The sequence below is a fragment of the Rhineura floridana genome, chromosome 7 (assembly GCF_030035675.1).
Source record: "Rhineura floridana isolate rRhiFlo1 chromosome 7, rRhiFlo1.hap2, whole genome shotgun sequence".
In the NCBI taxonomy this organism is placed as follows: Eukaryota; Metazoa; Chordata; class Lepidosauria; order Squamata; family Rhineuridae; genus Rhineura; species Rhineura floridana.
This window is the reverse complement of record NC_084486.1, coordinates 122187081-122203592: the sequence shown is the minus strand read 5'-3', so window position 1 is coordinate 122203592 and position 16512 is coordinate 122187081. Positions and strand designations below refer to the sequence as shown.

The 16512-nt window shown below is 41.2% G+C and overlaps 1 protein-coding gene across 10 annotated transcripts in view; it reads left to right on the top strand.

The window, feature by feature from the left end:
* The window catches only part of PLCH1 (phospholipase C eta 1), a 199378-nt gene that overhangs the window by 107614 nt on the left and 75252 nt on the right, over window positions 1–16512 (top strand). For all 10 annotated transcript variants that reach the window (XM_061637103.1, XM_061637110.1, XM_061637109.1 and 7 more), the window contains 2 exons: window positions 10521–10614; window positions 14010–14213. In XM_061637103.1, coding sequence (XP_061493087.1) covers window positions 10521–10614; window positions 14010–14213 — 298 coding nt within the window. The remainder of the gene's footprint in view (window positions 1–10520; window positions 10615–14009; window positions 14214–16512) is intronic.

Below are 16512 nucleotides of genomic sequence, written 5' to 3'. Positions count from 1 at the left end.
AGAGGGTTTTCTCAGCTGGGACGTACAGATGTGGGGAACCTTTGGCCCTCCAGATGTTGCTGAACTACAGCTCCCATCATCCCTGGCCATTGGCCATGCTTGCTGTGGATGATGGGAGTTGTAGTTCAAAGCCACAGGTTCCCCCACACCCTGCTGTACATGGGAAAAAAACACGAGAATCTTGCCTGGTGCCAATCTCAATTGGCAAAGCCTTTTAAAAAAAATTTCAGACATTCTAGCACTGGCATATTTTGTGGCTGGTTAGTGATGTTTTACATGACTCCTCCTGGGTTATGGATTACTTGTTTTGGGCTACTGTTTCTGTGATTTGTATTGATTTCATATGAGTTTTATGGTCCTGCATTTATTGCACAATGCCTTGGTAATCTTCTGCCCTTTAATAAATGGGCAGAAGTGCCCTTCCCAGATTTTGAGCGCTTAAATTGACTGCAGCAGCTAAGAAAACATGCAGGCAAGGGTTCATGATACAGAAGTGTCAGCGACTTTAGTTGGGCAGAAAAGTCTCCTGCTCTGGAAGAATAACTTTTGCATCAGACGCGTTCCTATAGCACGGAAGGAGAAAAACTTTTAAAAGGCTGTGTGACTTTTGAGGGATCCAGTAAGACAGAATGTGGACTTCATCAATATGTCTCCAGGCCACAGGCAATAGACACTGCCCACACCTGTTATAAATAATTGGTTTTTTGTTTCACTGGTGCTCCAAGTTTCTGCTTGTCATCTGTTGTTCATTACTAATACATTTGTCAGCTGTCATATACCCAGCCTCTCTGGCCCCATCACAATTCTGTAGGTGCTTTTGGAGTGTACTCATGCAAGACAGCTATATTGTGGCCATTACTTCACCCTGGATCAATGGCTTTGAGAAACACCTGCCATCCATTCAAAGGGCTGCATGCATGCTCAGCATTATGATCTCCCTTCTAGAGACAAGAATCGGTTCCAGTAGAACGGGTCACTCACTGAGCCTTGAAGTTCTGCCAACGAGTAACAGAAGATGTATGAGAAACAGGGAGGCGGCTGGGTGGCAGAGGGAATGTAAGCTCTTTGGTAATGAGAAGTCACTGGAGCTTGAAGGCTGATGCACACTGACCAGTTGAAGTTAGTCCAGTAGACGGTAGGCAGATGTCAGGACTAGGAGACGTTCTTCTTTTTTTGGCCTGAGCCCTGGGGTCCACCAAGCAGTGCCACCACACTTTGGTAGCTTGAGGGCAGAGAAAATAGCCTCTTTGTTTTGCAGTCTATAGCTGTTGCATATGCTTACAGGCCTCCCTCCCAACATGCAACTCTAATAATTAAGAACATAGGAAGAACCCTGCTGGACCAGGCCAGTGGCCCATCTAGTCCAACATCCTGTTCTCACAGTGGCCAACCAGCTGCCTATGGGAAGTCCAAAGCCAGGAAGGGAATGATTTAGAAAGTGTCTTTAAATTATTTTTCTCTCTCTGATTCAGAGTGGGTAGGGTTAAGTGTATATTGTTGTTGTCATTGTTGTTGTTGTTGTTATATTTGTATACCGCCCCATAGCCGAAGCTCTCTGGGCGGTTTACAACAATTAAAACATTAAAAACAGATATACAAATTTAAAAACACATTTTTTAAAAACACATGCTAAAATGCCTGGGAGAAGAGGAAAGTCTTTATTTATTTTGTTCGCTAGTGTCCTGTGCATCTTTTATTACCCTGGGAATTTGGTTGGTATATAAATGTTCATGATAAAGAGGAAAAAAATAAAATTCCACCCATATCAGCCCACCCGTGTGAGATTTGTAGAAAAGAGCAGAGGGAGCAAAGAGGGCAAGTTCCAGTGGTGTTTTGTGAGAGGGCTGTATAGAAATACTTTTATAAATAAATCATGTGGGATGCTGAGAAAAGGAAGGGGGGAGGTTTTTCTCCTGCTCAACTTTAAGTTCAAGTCTCTTAGCACACTACAGAAACGATGGACACCTACAAGTCCACTGTAGTTGGCTGAAAGGGGACAGGTACATATTGACCGTGTGTGTTCAGGCAGTTAAATGCTTTTCAGAAAAGTTGAAGTCTGACATGGTATGAATCTGGTAGACTAAAGTTGCTGTGGAAGTTCTCCAGAACCTGGCTGAAAAATGGACTTCCAAGGTTCTTGAAGGGGTGTCTCTCAACAGAAGTGAGCATTAAAGACTTTCCAAACTGCTCTGTGGCTTAGATAATATTTGGGCTAGATATGGTTTTCTGGTTTCCCTGACCCCCCTTTCCCCTTACTTACCTATGAGTGGGGGTGGCGACAGTAACAGTAGCAAGAAATTATTTTCCTTCCTCCTAACTCTGTCATCCAGATGTGATTCACAGATGTCAGGAGGACTGAAAGTGTGGTGGGCCTTAGAGTTTTCCCAAGAGTTGCCATCACTGCAGTGGCCCTAGGAAGACCTCCAAGGTCCACCAATCGTTCACACCACCTAATATGTTTGAAAGTGCACCAGGATTACAGAGAGCAACAGGGAAGGAAATACAAGACAACTTTGCTGCTACTACTGCCATCATTTCCACCATCAAGGAAGGGAAGGGTTAGGCTTAAGGTCAGTGGCAGAGCATCTGCTTTGCATGCAGGAGGTCACAAGGTCAATCTCCAGCATCTCCAGGTAGGAAAGAATCCTGTCTGAAGCTCTGGAGAGCCACTGCCAGTCAGTGTAGGCAGTATAGAGCTGGATGGACAGATGACCTGACTCAGTATATGTCAGTTTCCTATGTTCCTAAGTATATGGAAAGATGGGAGGACCTTACTTTGTTTCCTGAGCACCTCAGATCTATTTGGAAAATGAATCAATTTGTTTCTGGGTGTTTTTTTTAAATGAATCATTTCATTTCTGGGTTATTCAAAGAGCTCCCTCTCTCTGTTTGCCCATATCTAGTGTCTTTTGCTGTGACCTGAGAAATGACCCTTAGAAAAGCACAAAAACACAGAAGGCTGCTTTTTCAAAACAGAGATGCAGACTTTTGAGCAGATTAGAATTTCCAGTCTAGCAACATAGCCATATGCTGTCATGCTGATTTCTAGGAGCCTGGAGAAAATAATGAAATATGCTAGTTTTAAGTAGCTGGTGTTGCAGAAGAGTTTGCTAGGAATAGCATTACAATCAAACTCTTGAGCTTGGGTAATCTGTTTTTGCCAGTGAGAAGTTCCTATTTCTATTATTTTGTATGATGTCAATAGGCTTCTTAATGTTGTTTGAGATTTTGTTAAAAAAACATGAAGATATAAATTGAGACTTAACTTCCTGTTCTGTGCTTTTCATTTCAATTTCTGAATGGACAGAAAGGCTTCTTTAGCACGTGATCATAGTCTTCATTAATGTAAAATTTCAAATATAGTTCTCCTAATACAAAATAGAACACAATTATTTTCCCTTCCCACACAGTTGCACCTTCAGTCTCCTAGATGTTTATTCCCATACCTCTGGGTAGCTAAACATGAAGTTCTGCTACCCAAAAGTGAAATCACTCTTTCTTATCCCAGTGTTACAATATTTCTAGACCACCTTCATCTGATGATGGCAGGGCCATATACAATAATACATAAAGTCCTACATAAAGAAGAAAAGTATCATACAATCTTAAGCCAGCCTTCCCCAACCTGTTGCTCTCTGGATGTTTTGGTCTTCAACTCCCATCAACTCCAGCACAGCCAGTGGACATATGGCCAGGAGGAAGAGCTAGGAAGCTTTTGCTTGCATTTTGTTTAACTACAGTTTGTCAATTTGTCTGAACCAACAAACTGTGGTAAAGAATAACTCTCTTTTGTTTAAAATAAGCTAACTTGAAACTGCCACAATTTGATTCCACAATTAATGCAGCTCAGTCAGTGGAGGTCTCCAGGGCAGTGTCAGATCCTATTGTTTGTTGGATTACCTACAGGGTTTTTTTTAGGTCCTGAGGATGTGTACAGTGTACTTGGCCAAGTCCAACCAACCAACCAACCACTTGTATACTCAAAACTTGCCCTTCCTGGCTTGTATATCTAGCAAGGAAAGGATGACTGGCAGGGTTTGGGAAGTAGAGGGGTGTGGTTCTAGCCTTCTTAAAGGAGATAGTAGGAGAAGAAGGCTGGAGGCTAACATTTCTTTCCTGGACAAGTTACTTGAGCAAGTAGTTGCTGGCGACCTTCTAGCTTTCTTTGATGAAGCCAGTTTTCTAGGTCTCTTCCAGTAGGGGGTTAGATCTGACTTGGTCATTAAAACAGTCTTGGTTATCCTGTGGGATGATCTTTGCCAGGATACAGACAGGAGGAGTGTGATACTGTTCATTCTCTTGGACCTTCTCGCTTTTGATAACATCAAGTGTGGTATCCATCTGGAGAAGCTGTCTGAATTGGGCATGGCCAGCACTGCTTTTTGGCGATTCTGGCCATACCTGATCCTTCTCCTGGCTCAGTTCAAAGTACAGTATTTAATCTTTAAAACCCTTCACAGTTTGGGATCTTGGTATTTGAAGGAATTGCCTCTTCCCTCATATGCCTAGCTACCTGTGTCTTGACATCATTGGCTGACCTTCGCTGCATGCTCCTGGCATGCAGTAGCCGCATGGTTGTGGATTACCCTCCCAGCACCAAATTTAATGTCTCTTCAGCACAAAGCAATGACCTTCCTCCTCCCCGTTTTAAACCTTTATTATGGTATGATTTAGTATTGTTGTAGCTCTGGATTTTTTTTAACTACTTTGTCATGTGGCTTACTTTTCTGTCTCTGCAGGATTTTGTTCTTCCGTTCTTTGCTTTTAAAGTGATATCTTTTGATTTTATAGCTGTGTTTTGGCTGCATTCTAATTGCATTTTATTGTAACTGATTGTTTTATCATGTTTGCCACCCAAAGAACTATTGCTAAAGGGCAGTTTATATACTGAATAAAGAATGAATGAATGAATCCTGGTTCATGGGCTTAGCTGATATTTTTTCTAGACTTCCCAGTTTAGTCTTGCTGTACGTCATAACTTTCTACTCTGCGTGGATGATTAAAAAATCTCTTAGAAGTCCCAGGTTCTGTACATGTTGGCACTAATAAAAGTCATGTTAAAGAAAGGTTATTGGACCAGACAGTCCTTTTGTTTTATTTGACCAGACACTCCTTATTGTGCTAATTTTATTCTTGCAGGTCTCACTTTCTGATCACCATGTGGGTTATTTCAAGATAATTCAGTTTAGCTTCAGCACCTGTACAATGCTGAGAAAGTAATGACAACAGAATATTTATGTAACTTTAAAGCTGACAATGAGGACATTGAATTATTCAAGGATTATCAATACCTTGGCACAGTCATTAACCAAAATGGAGACAATAGTCAAGAAATCAGAAGAAGGCTAGGATTGGGGAGGGCAGCTATGAGAGAACTAGAAAAGATCCTCAAATGCAAAGATGTATCGCTGAACACTAAAGTCAGGATCATTCAGACCATGATATTCCCGGTCTCTATGTATGGATGTGAAAGTTGGAGAGTGAAAAAGTGGATAAGAGAAGAATCAACTTATTTGAAATGTGATGTTGGAGGAGAGTTTTGCGGATACCATGGACTGCAAAAAAGACAAATAATTGGGTGTTAGAACAAATTAAACCAGAACTCTCACTAGAAGCTAAAATGATGAAGCTGAGGTTATCATACTTTGGACACATAATGAGAAGCCGTGATTCGCTAGAAAAGACAATAATGCTTGGAAAAACAGCAGGGAGTAGAAAAAGAGGAAGACCAAACAAGAGATGGATTGATTCCATAAAGAAAGCCATAGACCTGAACTTACAAGATCTGAACAGGGTAGTTGCTGAACAGGGTAGTCTCTGATTCATAGGGTCGCCATAAGTCGTAATTGACTTGAAGGCACATCACACACACATGCTGTATATATGTATATAATCATAATCTCATGAACTGAACTAGAAGTGATAAGTACAGCTTTACTATTCTGGAACAATTGAATATGTAGAAATGGCTAGATATCTAAAGTATCAGGTTATGGCCCAGACAAACTGAAGTGCTGTTGAGTCCCATTGATTTCCATGGGAAATGTTAAATTTATGTTTAATGCTTTCTCCTGAAACCAGTACAATTTAAATATGCTTGACTTTGGCTGAATTTTGCTGAGTTCTTGTAAGATATTTGATTTATTAAATCAGCACCCTTTTAATTGCGCTCTCTCTCTCTCTCTGTGCAATGTATATTTTAACATGATGAACCATTGCATTATTTTAATTATCATCCTGATCCATATCTCAGTGTAGCTGAGTAGTTGGATTTAAAACTGTTATATCCACTCAAAGTAAATTATACAATTCTAAGCCATTATTTCACCATTTACCTACACTACCGTTGTAGATCAGATGGCACATTTTCCCCTCTGTTGAAGAACTATAGCCATTCCCCACAAATTAAGGATTAAGGGGCAGGACATTAAGGAGCAGATTTGAGGACTAGCACCCCTCATTTAAGCACTGGACACAGAATAAGCTGAATAAGCCTATTATAGGGTAGAAGCGTGGGATAGAAATATTTTAAATAAATAAATAAATTTTCAACCTTGGAGACTGGGAAAAAACAGATTGTGATGCAGTGGGTGAAAGTTATAAAAAATAAAATGGAAAGTCAAATTACACACGAAGGACAACCTTTTGGCATTCCCTTCATCAAAGCTGCTATGTTGAGAAATACCCTCTCTACAAATATCATAATTTCTATGAAGATCTGTGGGGTTGTTGCACTCATTTAGATCTGGCTTGTAGGTAAGAGACACCATGACGGCTGCCTTTTGAAGATTGCTTGGAAACTTCAGCTGTTCTCAAAATTCTACAGCCTAATTATTGGCAAGAAGTGGCTGGAGAGACCACGTTGCACTAGTCTTGAAACAACTACGATGACTCTAGTTAGCAATTGGTTTCCAGGCAGATTTCAAAGACTAGTGAAAATCTTAAAAGTCTGGATGTTGTCCTATCAAACAATGCTACTGAAACTCTTATCAGGGATGTCTAATAATCTGGGATATATGATCGTGACATTAAAATATTCTAAAATTAAAGATACTGGAGCTCAAGCAAATTTGAAGTCACACCCTCAATTGCCATGGAAATATTATTATTATTATTATTATTATTATTATTATTATTATTATTATTAATAATAATAATAATAATAATAATAATAGAGTTGGAAGGGGCCTTGTAGGCTATCGAGTCCAACCCCCTGCTCACAGCAGGAAATCCACAGCTAGAGCATCTCCCGCAGATAGCTGTCCAGCCTCTGCTTGAAGACATCCAGCGAAGGGGATCCCACCACCACGCTAGGCAGTCGGTTCCATTGCTGAACTGCCCTTACTGTCAAGAAGTTCCTTCTAATGTCCAATCTGAATCTACGCTCCTGCAACTTAAAACCATTAGACCTAGTCCTACCCTCTGGGGCAGCAGAGAACAAATCTGTACCCTCCTCTATGTGACAGCCCTTCAGGTACTTAAAGAATGCAATCATGTCACCCCTCAGCCTTCTCTTCACCAGACTGAACATGCCAAGTTCCTTCAACCTTTCCTCATAAGACTTGTTCTCCATACCGGCTATCATCCTTGTCGCCCTCCTCTGAACCCGCTCCAACTTGTCTATATATTTCTTAAAATGAGGCACCCAGAACTGAACGCAGTATTCCAGATGAGGCCTGACTAATGCAGAATATAGTGGGACTATTACTTCCCTCGACCTGGAAACTATAGCTCTGTTTATGCAGCCCAAAACTGCGTTTGCCTTTTTTGCCGCAGCATCACACTGCTGGGACATGTTCAACTTGCGATCTACTACAATTCCAAGGTCCTTCTCACACGCACTACTGCTAAGCCGGTTATTTCCCATCCTGTACCCATGCATTTTGTTTTTGTGGCCTAAATGCAGAATCTTGCATTTGTCTTTATTGAATGTCATTTTATTAATTTCAGCCCAATTGACTAGTCTATCCAGGTCCCTTTGGATTTTATTCCTGTCTTCCATTGTGTTAGCTATCCCTCCCAGTTTTGTATCATCCGCAAACTTCATAAGGCTTCCCTCCACCCCGTCATCTAAGTCATTGATAAAAATGTTGAAGAGTATCGGCCCCAGGACAGAACCCTGTGGCACTCCACTCAAAACCTCCTTCCAGTCCGAAGCAGAGCCACCGACGACCACTCTTTGAGTACGGTTTTCCAACCAGTTGTGAATCCACCTGACAGTATTTCCATGTAGTCCGCATTTGACCAGTTTGCTAATCAAAAGGTCGTGGGGGACTTTGTCAAACGCTTTGCTGAAATCTAGATGATGATGATGATGATAATAATAATAATAATAATAACAATATACTGCTTCCATACCAAAATGGCTTCTAAATCATTTACAGGTATGAAATCATTTATCCACACATAGGTAAAATACACTATAAAACAAATCAACACAATTGCTGGCTCATAGCAAAGGGAGAAGTGAAGGGGCTTTGTGCAAAGGCAAAAATCTTATTTATATTTCAGTTTATTAAGCCAAAATATGATTGCCTAAACTGTCCCATAATCACCCACAGTCATTTGTGCCTCCCCAATGTTTTACTGGAAAACAGGATATAAATTTGACAAATGAATACCTAAAACATTAAGACAGAAGTTCTCAGTGCATCAAAGTGTGGACACAGAATTAGAGAAGCTGATAATTTGAGAAACCATTGCTATCTTGCTAGAAAAAATTGTCTTAGAATCTTGAAAAAAGATCCTTTTAATGGGAGATATTTTTGTTATACATCTTCTGAGCAATTTGCTTTTGAATTGTAATTTTTTTCATTGATGTGCTGTGTGTACAAGCATGCTAATGCAGTATTAATAATAACAATTCTAGGGAGTTTTTCTAGGGAATATGTTTTAAATGATTCAAATGTAGATGGGACTATACAGTTATCTTTTCCAGCAGGAAACAAATGAAATTAAAGCACAAAGAAAAATATAATGAATATTATAAATGGGGTCAATTTTGGATTGCCAAGGTTTAGTCAGACAAAATTTGAATTAAATGAATCTAGAGAAATGTTGACAGCCCCCCCCATTTCATCATAGTTGTGTGATGAATATTATACACTACATTAAAATGCCATTGAAATCAAGCTGGGATAATAGTCCCTGAGTGTATATTATACTGTAAAATCACATACACATATACACATACACATGCTTAATGGTTCTTATTGTAGTTTCTGCCTTGTCAATAACATCTTGCCTCTGTGCAGCATGTGAAACACTTAAGGCTTCAGTTTGTATCCTAAATAAGAGTATTGTCACTACCCCAGTCCAGAGTTTTGTGAATGCTCCAACGCACACATGGACCTCCTTTGCAATCAGACTTCCTCTTTCATGTCAGTGGAAGGCTAAGCTCTGTACATGTATGAGGTTTCCTTCATCATTGAACTGAATGAGGGAGTCCTCTATGGAGGCACTCCATGCAGCACACTGGAGTTCTCATGCACTTCAAGAAGCTGCAATCCAATACACACTTACCTGGGAGTAAGTCCCATTGAACCCAATGGAACTTACTTCTGAGTAGGTATGTATTGGATTGTAGCCCAAGTCAACCAACTTTATATAGGTGAAGGAAAATCAGGTTGATTCTATATTGCATTTCAAATGGTGAATCCATGTTTGTGGATGGCTGAGGATGGAAATAGAGAGGGAGGAATACACTTCTGGGTTTTTGTGTGGGGCTGTTGGCCAGAAAATTCTTACAATTTCTACTTAAAAAGGACTAGTGAGTGGAGGTTGGGAGTAAGGGATGCTTCACATACTTTGATTTCCAGAAAGGGTCTTGAAAGTGCTACAAAACTCTCCTCATCCCATGTGTTTTGATGGAAAGGGAGAGAAGCAACTGTTATCCCTGTAATATGTGAGGCAGTGAACACATATTTTTCCCACTATCACATAGGGAAGCATGTATTGCATTACCCTGGGGTCAATTGAAACGAGATGTGAAGGTCTGGAAAAAATTGGGGGGGAAACTAAAAAAAATAATAATTCCTCAGGCCTTCACATCTCTAACTGCAACTCCTCACGTTGTGTGTATGTATATGTTTTAATTTTGTTTTGGTGGTATACCACCAGAAAGCAAGATGTAGCCACTTCTTGTGCTATGGAAAGAAGAGTGATTTGGCCCCTAAGAGATATTATTAAAACTTGAATCGATACTGAAACCTTGTTTTCTGCTGCCCAGACAGCTATTTTGATCTAACAGGTACAGCTTTAGCTGTGATCACCAATTCTCCACTGAAAGATAGAAAGATAGCTGGGATGCTGGGGGGGGGAGGTGTCAACTTGCACTCAAAAATCCGCAACTCTCTAAAAAGGTCATTGAAGAATACTTTTACTGACAGTTGCATTCATGGTTGGCTGCATGCCACGTATGACCAAGGGATTTTCAACGAGATGCTGAGACCTGCAGTCAGTTTTGCTGTGTTGGTCACATACTCTGCAGGATCAAAAATTTATCATTGTCTTTGGTGCAGATGAATAACGTGACAACAGAGTATTGTCTGGACATCATAAGGAAATTCGAGGTTTCAGAAGAAAACAAGACCCAAAATGTTCTGGGCATAGAAGGTAACATCTTTCAGACTTTTATAGTTTAATTAGATGGCATTTTAGTTTGCTTTCATACAGCAAAGATTTCAGGAATATTTTTGCGGCTTGGTTTAGTATTGGATTGATGTGTGACAGCAACCAACTGGCACAAGAGTTGCCAACATGGCTTTCCCTGGTTCCTGCAGGATGACAATTTTTCTGGTTTGCCAGTGTGTCCTTTGGCCTAAAAAAGTTGATGACCCTTATCCTGTTCTGTAATTCAATCACAATTGTATTTATGATAGTGATTTTAATGTCCCATTCTCTCTACCACCACCCACTCCAGTTCAGTTCGGTCTACATTTGTAGACAGAAGTAGATCTGCGTGAGTACATCTTCCATCTGGATGGGAAGTTGCTCATGTAAATGGATGCAGCATGCACAATTTGCCTTTCCAATCCCCAAACCTGGTGCTATAAAGCTGAAATTCTGCCTATACGCTGTTGGAGAGAAAGGATGGTTTCAGTTCTCACTGTTCTTCCCTCAGTGGAGGCTGGTCCACTAGGGTGAAGGGGACGCTGCCCTACCAACCTCAGTCTCCCTCTCAGCCAGACCCCACCTCCCTGCCTTCTAACTTACAACCAGTCCAGGTGGTAGCACGGGCTGTCAGATTTCTCCTCCATAGACTCAGTGTTTTCTTTGTAGAACTCAGCAGAGAGGGGTGGGGGCAAAACCAGAATTAGTTGGCTCTGTTGGTCATTGGCTCTGGGTCCACCTACTGCTGGGCTCCCTCCCTTCTGCCTTACCAGTCCCAGTAGGCATCAGCCACCGCTGGATGATGGCTGTCCTGGTGATTCTGTCATCCTTGTAGGAGGGGGGAAGATAAGGACAAAACTACAATTAGTTGGCTCTGCCTATTATTGGTTCTGGCTCCACCAACCATTGGCCTCTTTGCTTTCCATCCCACCAGTCCCAATGGACACCAGCTACCACTGCCTTGCACCCCCCCAAACAGCTGATTGATGGGGTTTCCCCTTTCTAAAAAGTTTATATACATGTCGCTTTGGCTGTGCCATGCATCCTCTGTTGGATCAGAGCCTGAGTGTTTGCCTCCAAATTATTCTTGAGGAAGATAATTAATTTTCAAGCCCAAACATTAAAGATGAAAACAAATTTTCAGGAAGGTTGCTGAGTAAATTCTGATAGCGAGGATGGTGACCTGTTTGCTAATGGAATGATTTTGTTGATGAACAGCAGTAGAGAACGTGAGCAATCTTGCCTAAATCTGTACATCGGAATTGGCACAGTGGAGCTCTCTAGGGTCTGAGAGATTTTTTTTCCCCCTGCAGACACCCTCCTTGAAAGCCTAAACAATCAGACAGTCTGAAAACAAGCTTAATAAACAGGCTTTGGAGTTTTGGGACCTTCACAGCCTTCCGTTCCTCCTTATTTATTATTGAAGTTTTCTATTGTTCTGCTTGACTCTCTTTTTCTGTCATTGTTACTTGTAAAATGTATTCTTAAGACTCAGTGTTATTTCTGTCTATTTCTCAGTTTCAACTGGGAAAGCTTTTTTTAAAGATCTGCGGCATGGACATTTTTAGGTATTTAATTTGTACTGAGGGTCAGTTGTGCATTTGCTGGGGTACACCATCAATTTTACATTACATTACTGATGAGAGATATTAGAACCTCATATTAAATGACAGAGGAGCCAACAGGAGGAATTTTTAGAAAGGGATGTTTTTCATTTCTGTTGCCTTTCTTTTACTCTCCTGACCTCTTTCCTATTGTTTATTAATATCTAAGAACAAGACAGAGAGGCCATTGCCTATCAATCTCATGGGATTTTTTCTTTCTTTCTTTCTTTGCTGGAAACATTCAGCTGCCTTACTTCTAAAGGCTTAATTATGCATTTCAATCAAGGGGGAAGCTCCATGCATGCGTCCTTAAGAAAAGCTCTGCTGGGTCAGGCCAAAGACCCATCTACTCTAGCATCCTGTTCTCACAGTGGCCAACCAGAAGGCTGTGGGAAGCCTGTAAAAAGGACCTGACTGCAGCAGTGCTCTCCCCATGGGTGATTCTCAGCAAATGGTATTCAGAGGTCTACTGCCTCCAACAATGGAGGTAGAACATAGCCATTGTGGTTAGTAGCCATTGATAGCCTTATTCTCTATGCATTTGTCTAATCCTCTTTTACATTGTTGGCCATCACTACCACTTAAGGGAGCAAATTCCAAGGAGAACTTCCAGTATTCACCTTCATTAGATTCCTGCTGTTCTTCTTGCCTGGCAGCTTCTGCTCTTGCATGGAGTCGGATAACCCACACATGCAGCAGCTGAAGATGGATAATCTGTGGCCTTCCAGATGTTCTGGGACTGCAGCTCCCATCATCCCTTAGCATTGGCCATGCTGACTAGGGCTGATGGGAGTTGGAGGCCAACAGCACCTGGAGGGCCACAGGTTCCCCATGCCTACTCTATATGAACAAGTGTGTTTTCTGAATCCTTGGAAAGGCAAGCAGAACAACCTGAAACAAGCTCTAACACACACACCCAACTCCTGCCCTGAGAGATTTGCTAGTAAAACACAGGCAAAATTATGTAACTTCAACCTGTGCCAGTGGATAATGCTTCACGTCTGTCTGAATCACATAAGATCAAATCCTAGCCCAGCTTTGGGTGGATTTGCCACAGTGCTAATTAGGGATGGGATCTGTTGGCTGGTGCTGGTTTGCACAGGCTGGCATTGATCTGAGTTCATTCTGTATCCACTAGCCACTGCTTTTAGCTATCTGTGTTTGTTTTTCGCTTGGAGAAATATTGATATTAATATCAATATTTTAAAAGGAAATGTTGATATTTTAAAGGAAATATTGATAAATTAGTCATACAATTGATGTTTTAGAGGCAGATTTCTTTAAAAAAAGTCAGTTTTCAAAAATAGCCATGGAATTTTGCTACATTAAAACCCAATCCTCAGTGATTGAGAATAAGCGAATTAATGGAAAATTCGGTACCAAATCCGAATGGGCGGAAGTCTAGCACATCCCTAGTGCTAATACCGTTGTGCAGATGTAGACATTTGAGGTAGGTGTTTAAACCCTTTAAGCATGAGCTTTGCTGACAGTTACCAAGTTCACAGTAAGCTGACGTCTGTGATGATTGCAACCAGGACTAGAAATGTTCTAACCCCATTCCCCCCTTATCCAATCTCCTTTCCATCATCTCCTTTCTTTCTTCCAGACACAAACTCCAAGTGCACTTATACGCCTGGGGGCAGGTTTCTTACCTCTCATATTTGGCTACATGTTGTGATTAACAACCTGCCTTCTCATCATGGTTCACCAGGAGGAATAAAGCATAGGAACAGACTCCTTTTTCTCCTTCTTCTTAACATGATTTGTGCTTATTCTGTTTCTTTTCTTTTAAAGGCTTTACCAACTTCATGCGTAGTCCTGCCTGTGATGTGTTCAACCCCCTGCACAGTGAGGTACACCAGGATATGGACCAGCCCCTTTGCAATTATTACATTGCTTCTTCTCACAACACATACCTAACTGGAGACCAGCTTCTGTCTCAGTCTAAAGTTGAGATGTATGCCCGAGTTCTTCAAGATGGCTGCAGATGTCTTGAAGGTGTCCTCTCTTTTGTGTTGGGGTGGAATATTGATGTAGGGTTTGCATTCTCTTTTGTGTTGGGGTGGAATATTGCTGCAGGGTTTGCACTGAATTTCAGAGTTAATTCCTCTAAATAGGGGTGTATGCGTATATGCAGTGGTATTCAATGCTAGTCCTCCTCAGAGTAGTTCCATTGAAGTTAATGACTTAGGTTCATAAATTTCAATGAGTTTACTATAGGTGGGACACAACCCATATTCTTTATACACTTTATTTTCAGCAACTTCTATCCTGTACCTCTCTGATGAATCCTTAGCAATGTTTACAGGTTGATAGAAGTTGCTGAAGATAAACTATATAAAGAAAACCTGAAGAACTTTTAGCTTAAAATGATGAGAATATGTGGTAGTTCTTCATGAATTTAAGACTCTTCCAGTAAGAAAAGGAAATCATGTTTACCTCTTTCCTGAGGATGGTAGAAGAGGAGTACCTAGTAGGTTGGAAAAGGACTATAGCTCAGTGGCAGGGTTGATTTGGTTTAAATCATGATTTAAATCGCTTCTCTGAAGGACTCCGTTTTAATGATTTAAATCACAGTTTAAATCACTAGTGAGGAAGACTCTATTCAATCATCATTTTAGTAGTACTTTATTGTTCAATATAACCTTAATACGTATTCATAGATGTAAATTTTACTAGTAGGTAGGTACACACTAAGCAATTATTCTGAATTGTTTTCAGATTAATTTTCATCAAAAAAAATGGGGTGATAATTTGGTCATTTTAGTAGTAAAGCAGATTGAACTTGTGAAGTCATTCAGGAGATGAACCAGCTCCAACTGTTCAATGCATCATGGTATCTTTGTCATGATGTGCAGAATCACCACCACCAAACAGGCTTTTAAATTGTACTAATAAGGTTGCTTATTCTTCTGAGTAGTTTTCTCCTTCAACAAACATCATCATTAAAAAATATGCACACGGATTACTGAAAGGTTCATTATTTCACGTTTAAAATAAATGCAAATTTTCTTTAAAAATAAAATTTAGGCAGTTTCAATCATGTCAACATGAGAAACTTAAAATATTGGGTGGTACAGTGGTATAGCACAGGGGGAAGGAGAGCCTGGCTGGGAGTCCAGTGTCTGTGAGTTCAAATCCCCGCTTGTATGTCCTGGGTGTAAAGGGCCAGTTAAAGATCACCCCCACAGTGAGTGGCTCAAGGGTTATGTGCAGCTGTGGGCAAGCTGCATAGTCCCAAGGAGCCCAGTTGCCCCCCCAGCTGGCAGTTGTGGACAAGGAAGGGGCTGGCTTGTACAGCTGTGGCAAGCTGAGCAGGCCCTAGCCAGCTGGGGAGGACTAGCCTCAGAGGGAGGCAATGGCAAACCCCCTCTGAATACCGCTTACCATGAAATCCCTATTCATAGGGTAGCCATAAGTCAGAATTGACTTGAAGGGAGTCCATTATTAATATACAGTGAACTCAGTCTTCTTCACATTTGACTTCCTTGTTCGTTGTCTGGAAAAGAAATACAAGCTTTCCAACTTTTTCAGTTCTCAAGTTATTTCTCAATTTAGAATGAATTAGTCCAAAGGAAGAAAAAATCTCTCTACACCTGCAGAACACAGCTGGTATAGCACAGTGAGGAGGAAACCCCCTCTGAATACTGCTCACCATGAACACCCTATTCATAGGGTTGCCATAAGTGGGTCGAGTTGATGGCAGTCCATTTCCATTTTCACACCTGCAGAAGAGGCTACTGCTGTTAAGAGCTGGATTACCACTTCAGTGGTCTCCTCCTTGTTCAGATCCACTCCATCTCCTTAAATTCTCTATTCATTGACCTTCTCTGCCGTTGCACTTAGAGAGAGGAAAGGCCTTGAGAAAGAGAGCATGCACTTCATGTACACACCTGTAGAATAGGTCTGATCAAGTTATCTCCCATCTCCCTAAACTGCTGTTAACATATTAATAGAATATAATTAGAAATTGTATAAATAGTATTCATGATGGCAGTGTTATGGGACTGAGGGATGAGATAGATTATTTGTTTGTGTCCCCAGGGCCAGCTCCACGCATGTGGGGGCCCTTGGGCATCAGCTTGCCCTGGCCCCCCGGTGTGTGTGTGTGTGCGCGCACACACATATGCCCACGCCCCCCCACCTGTCTAGTCTTTACCATTGCCCTTAATGAAGATGGTGGCCGCGGTTTCCCTAAGGGGAATGAAGCCTCCGTTGCCATCTTTGTTGATGGCACACATGCGTGCTACGCGCGCACATCTCTGCCATCAACTAAGATGGCGGCAGCGACTTCAGT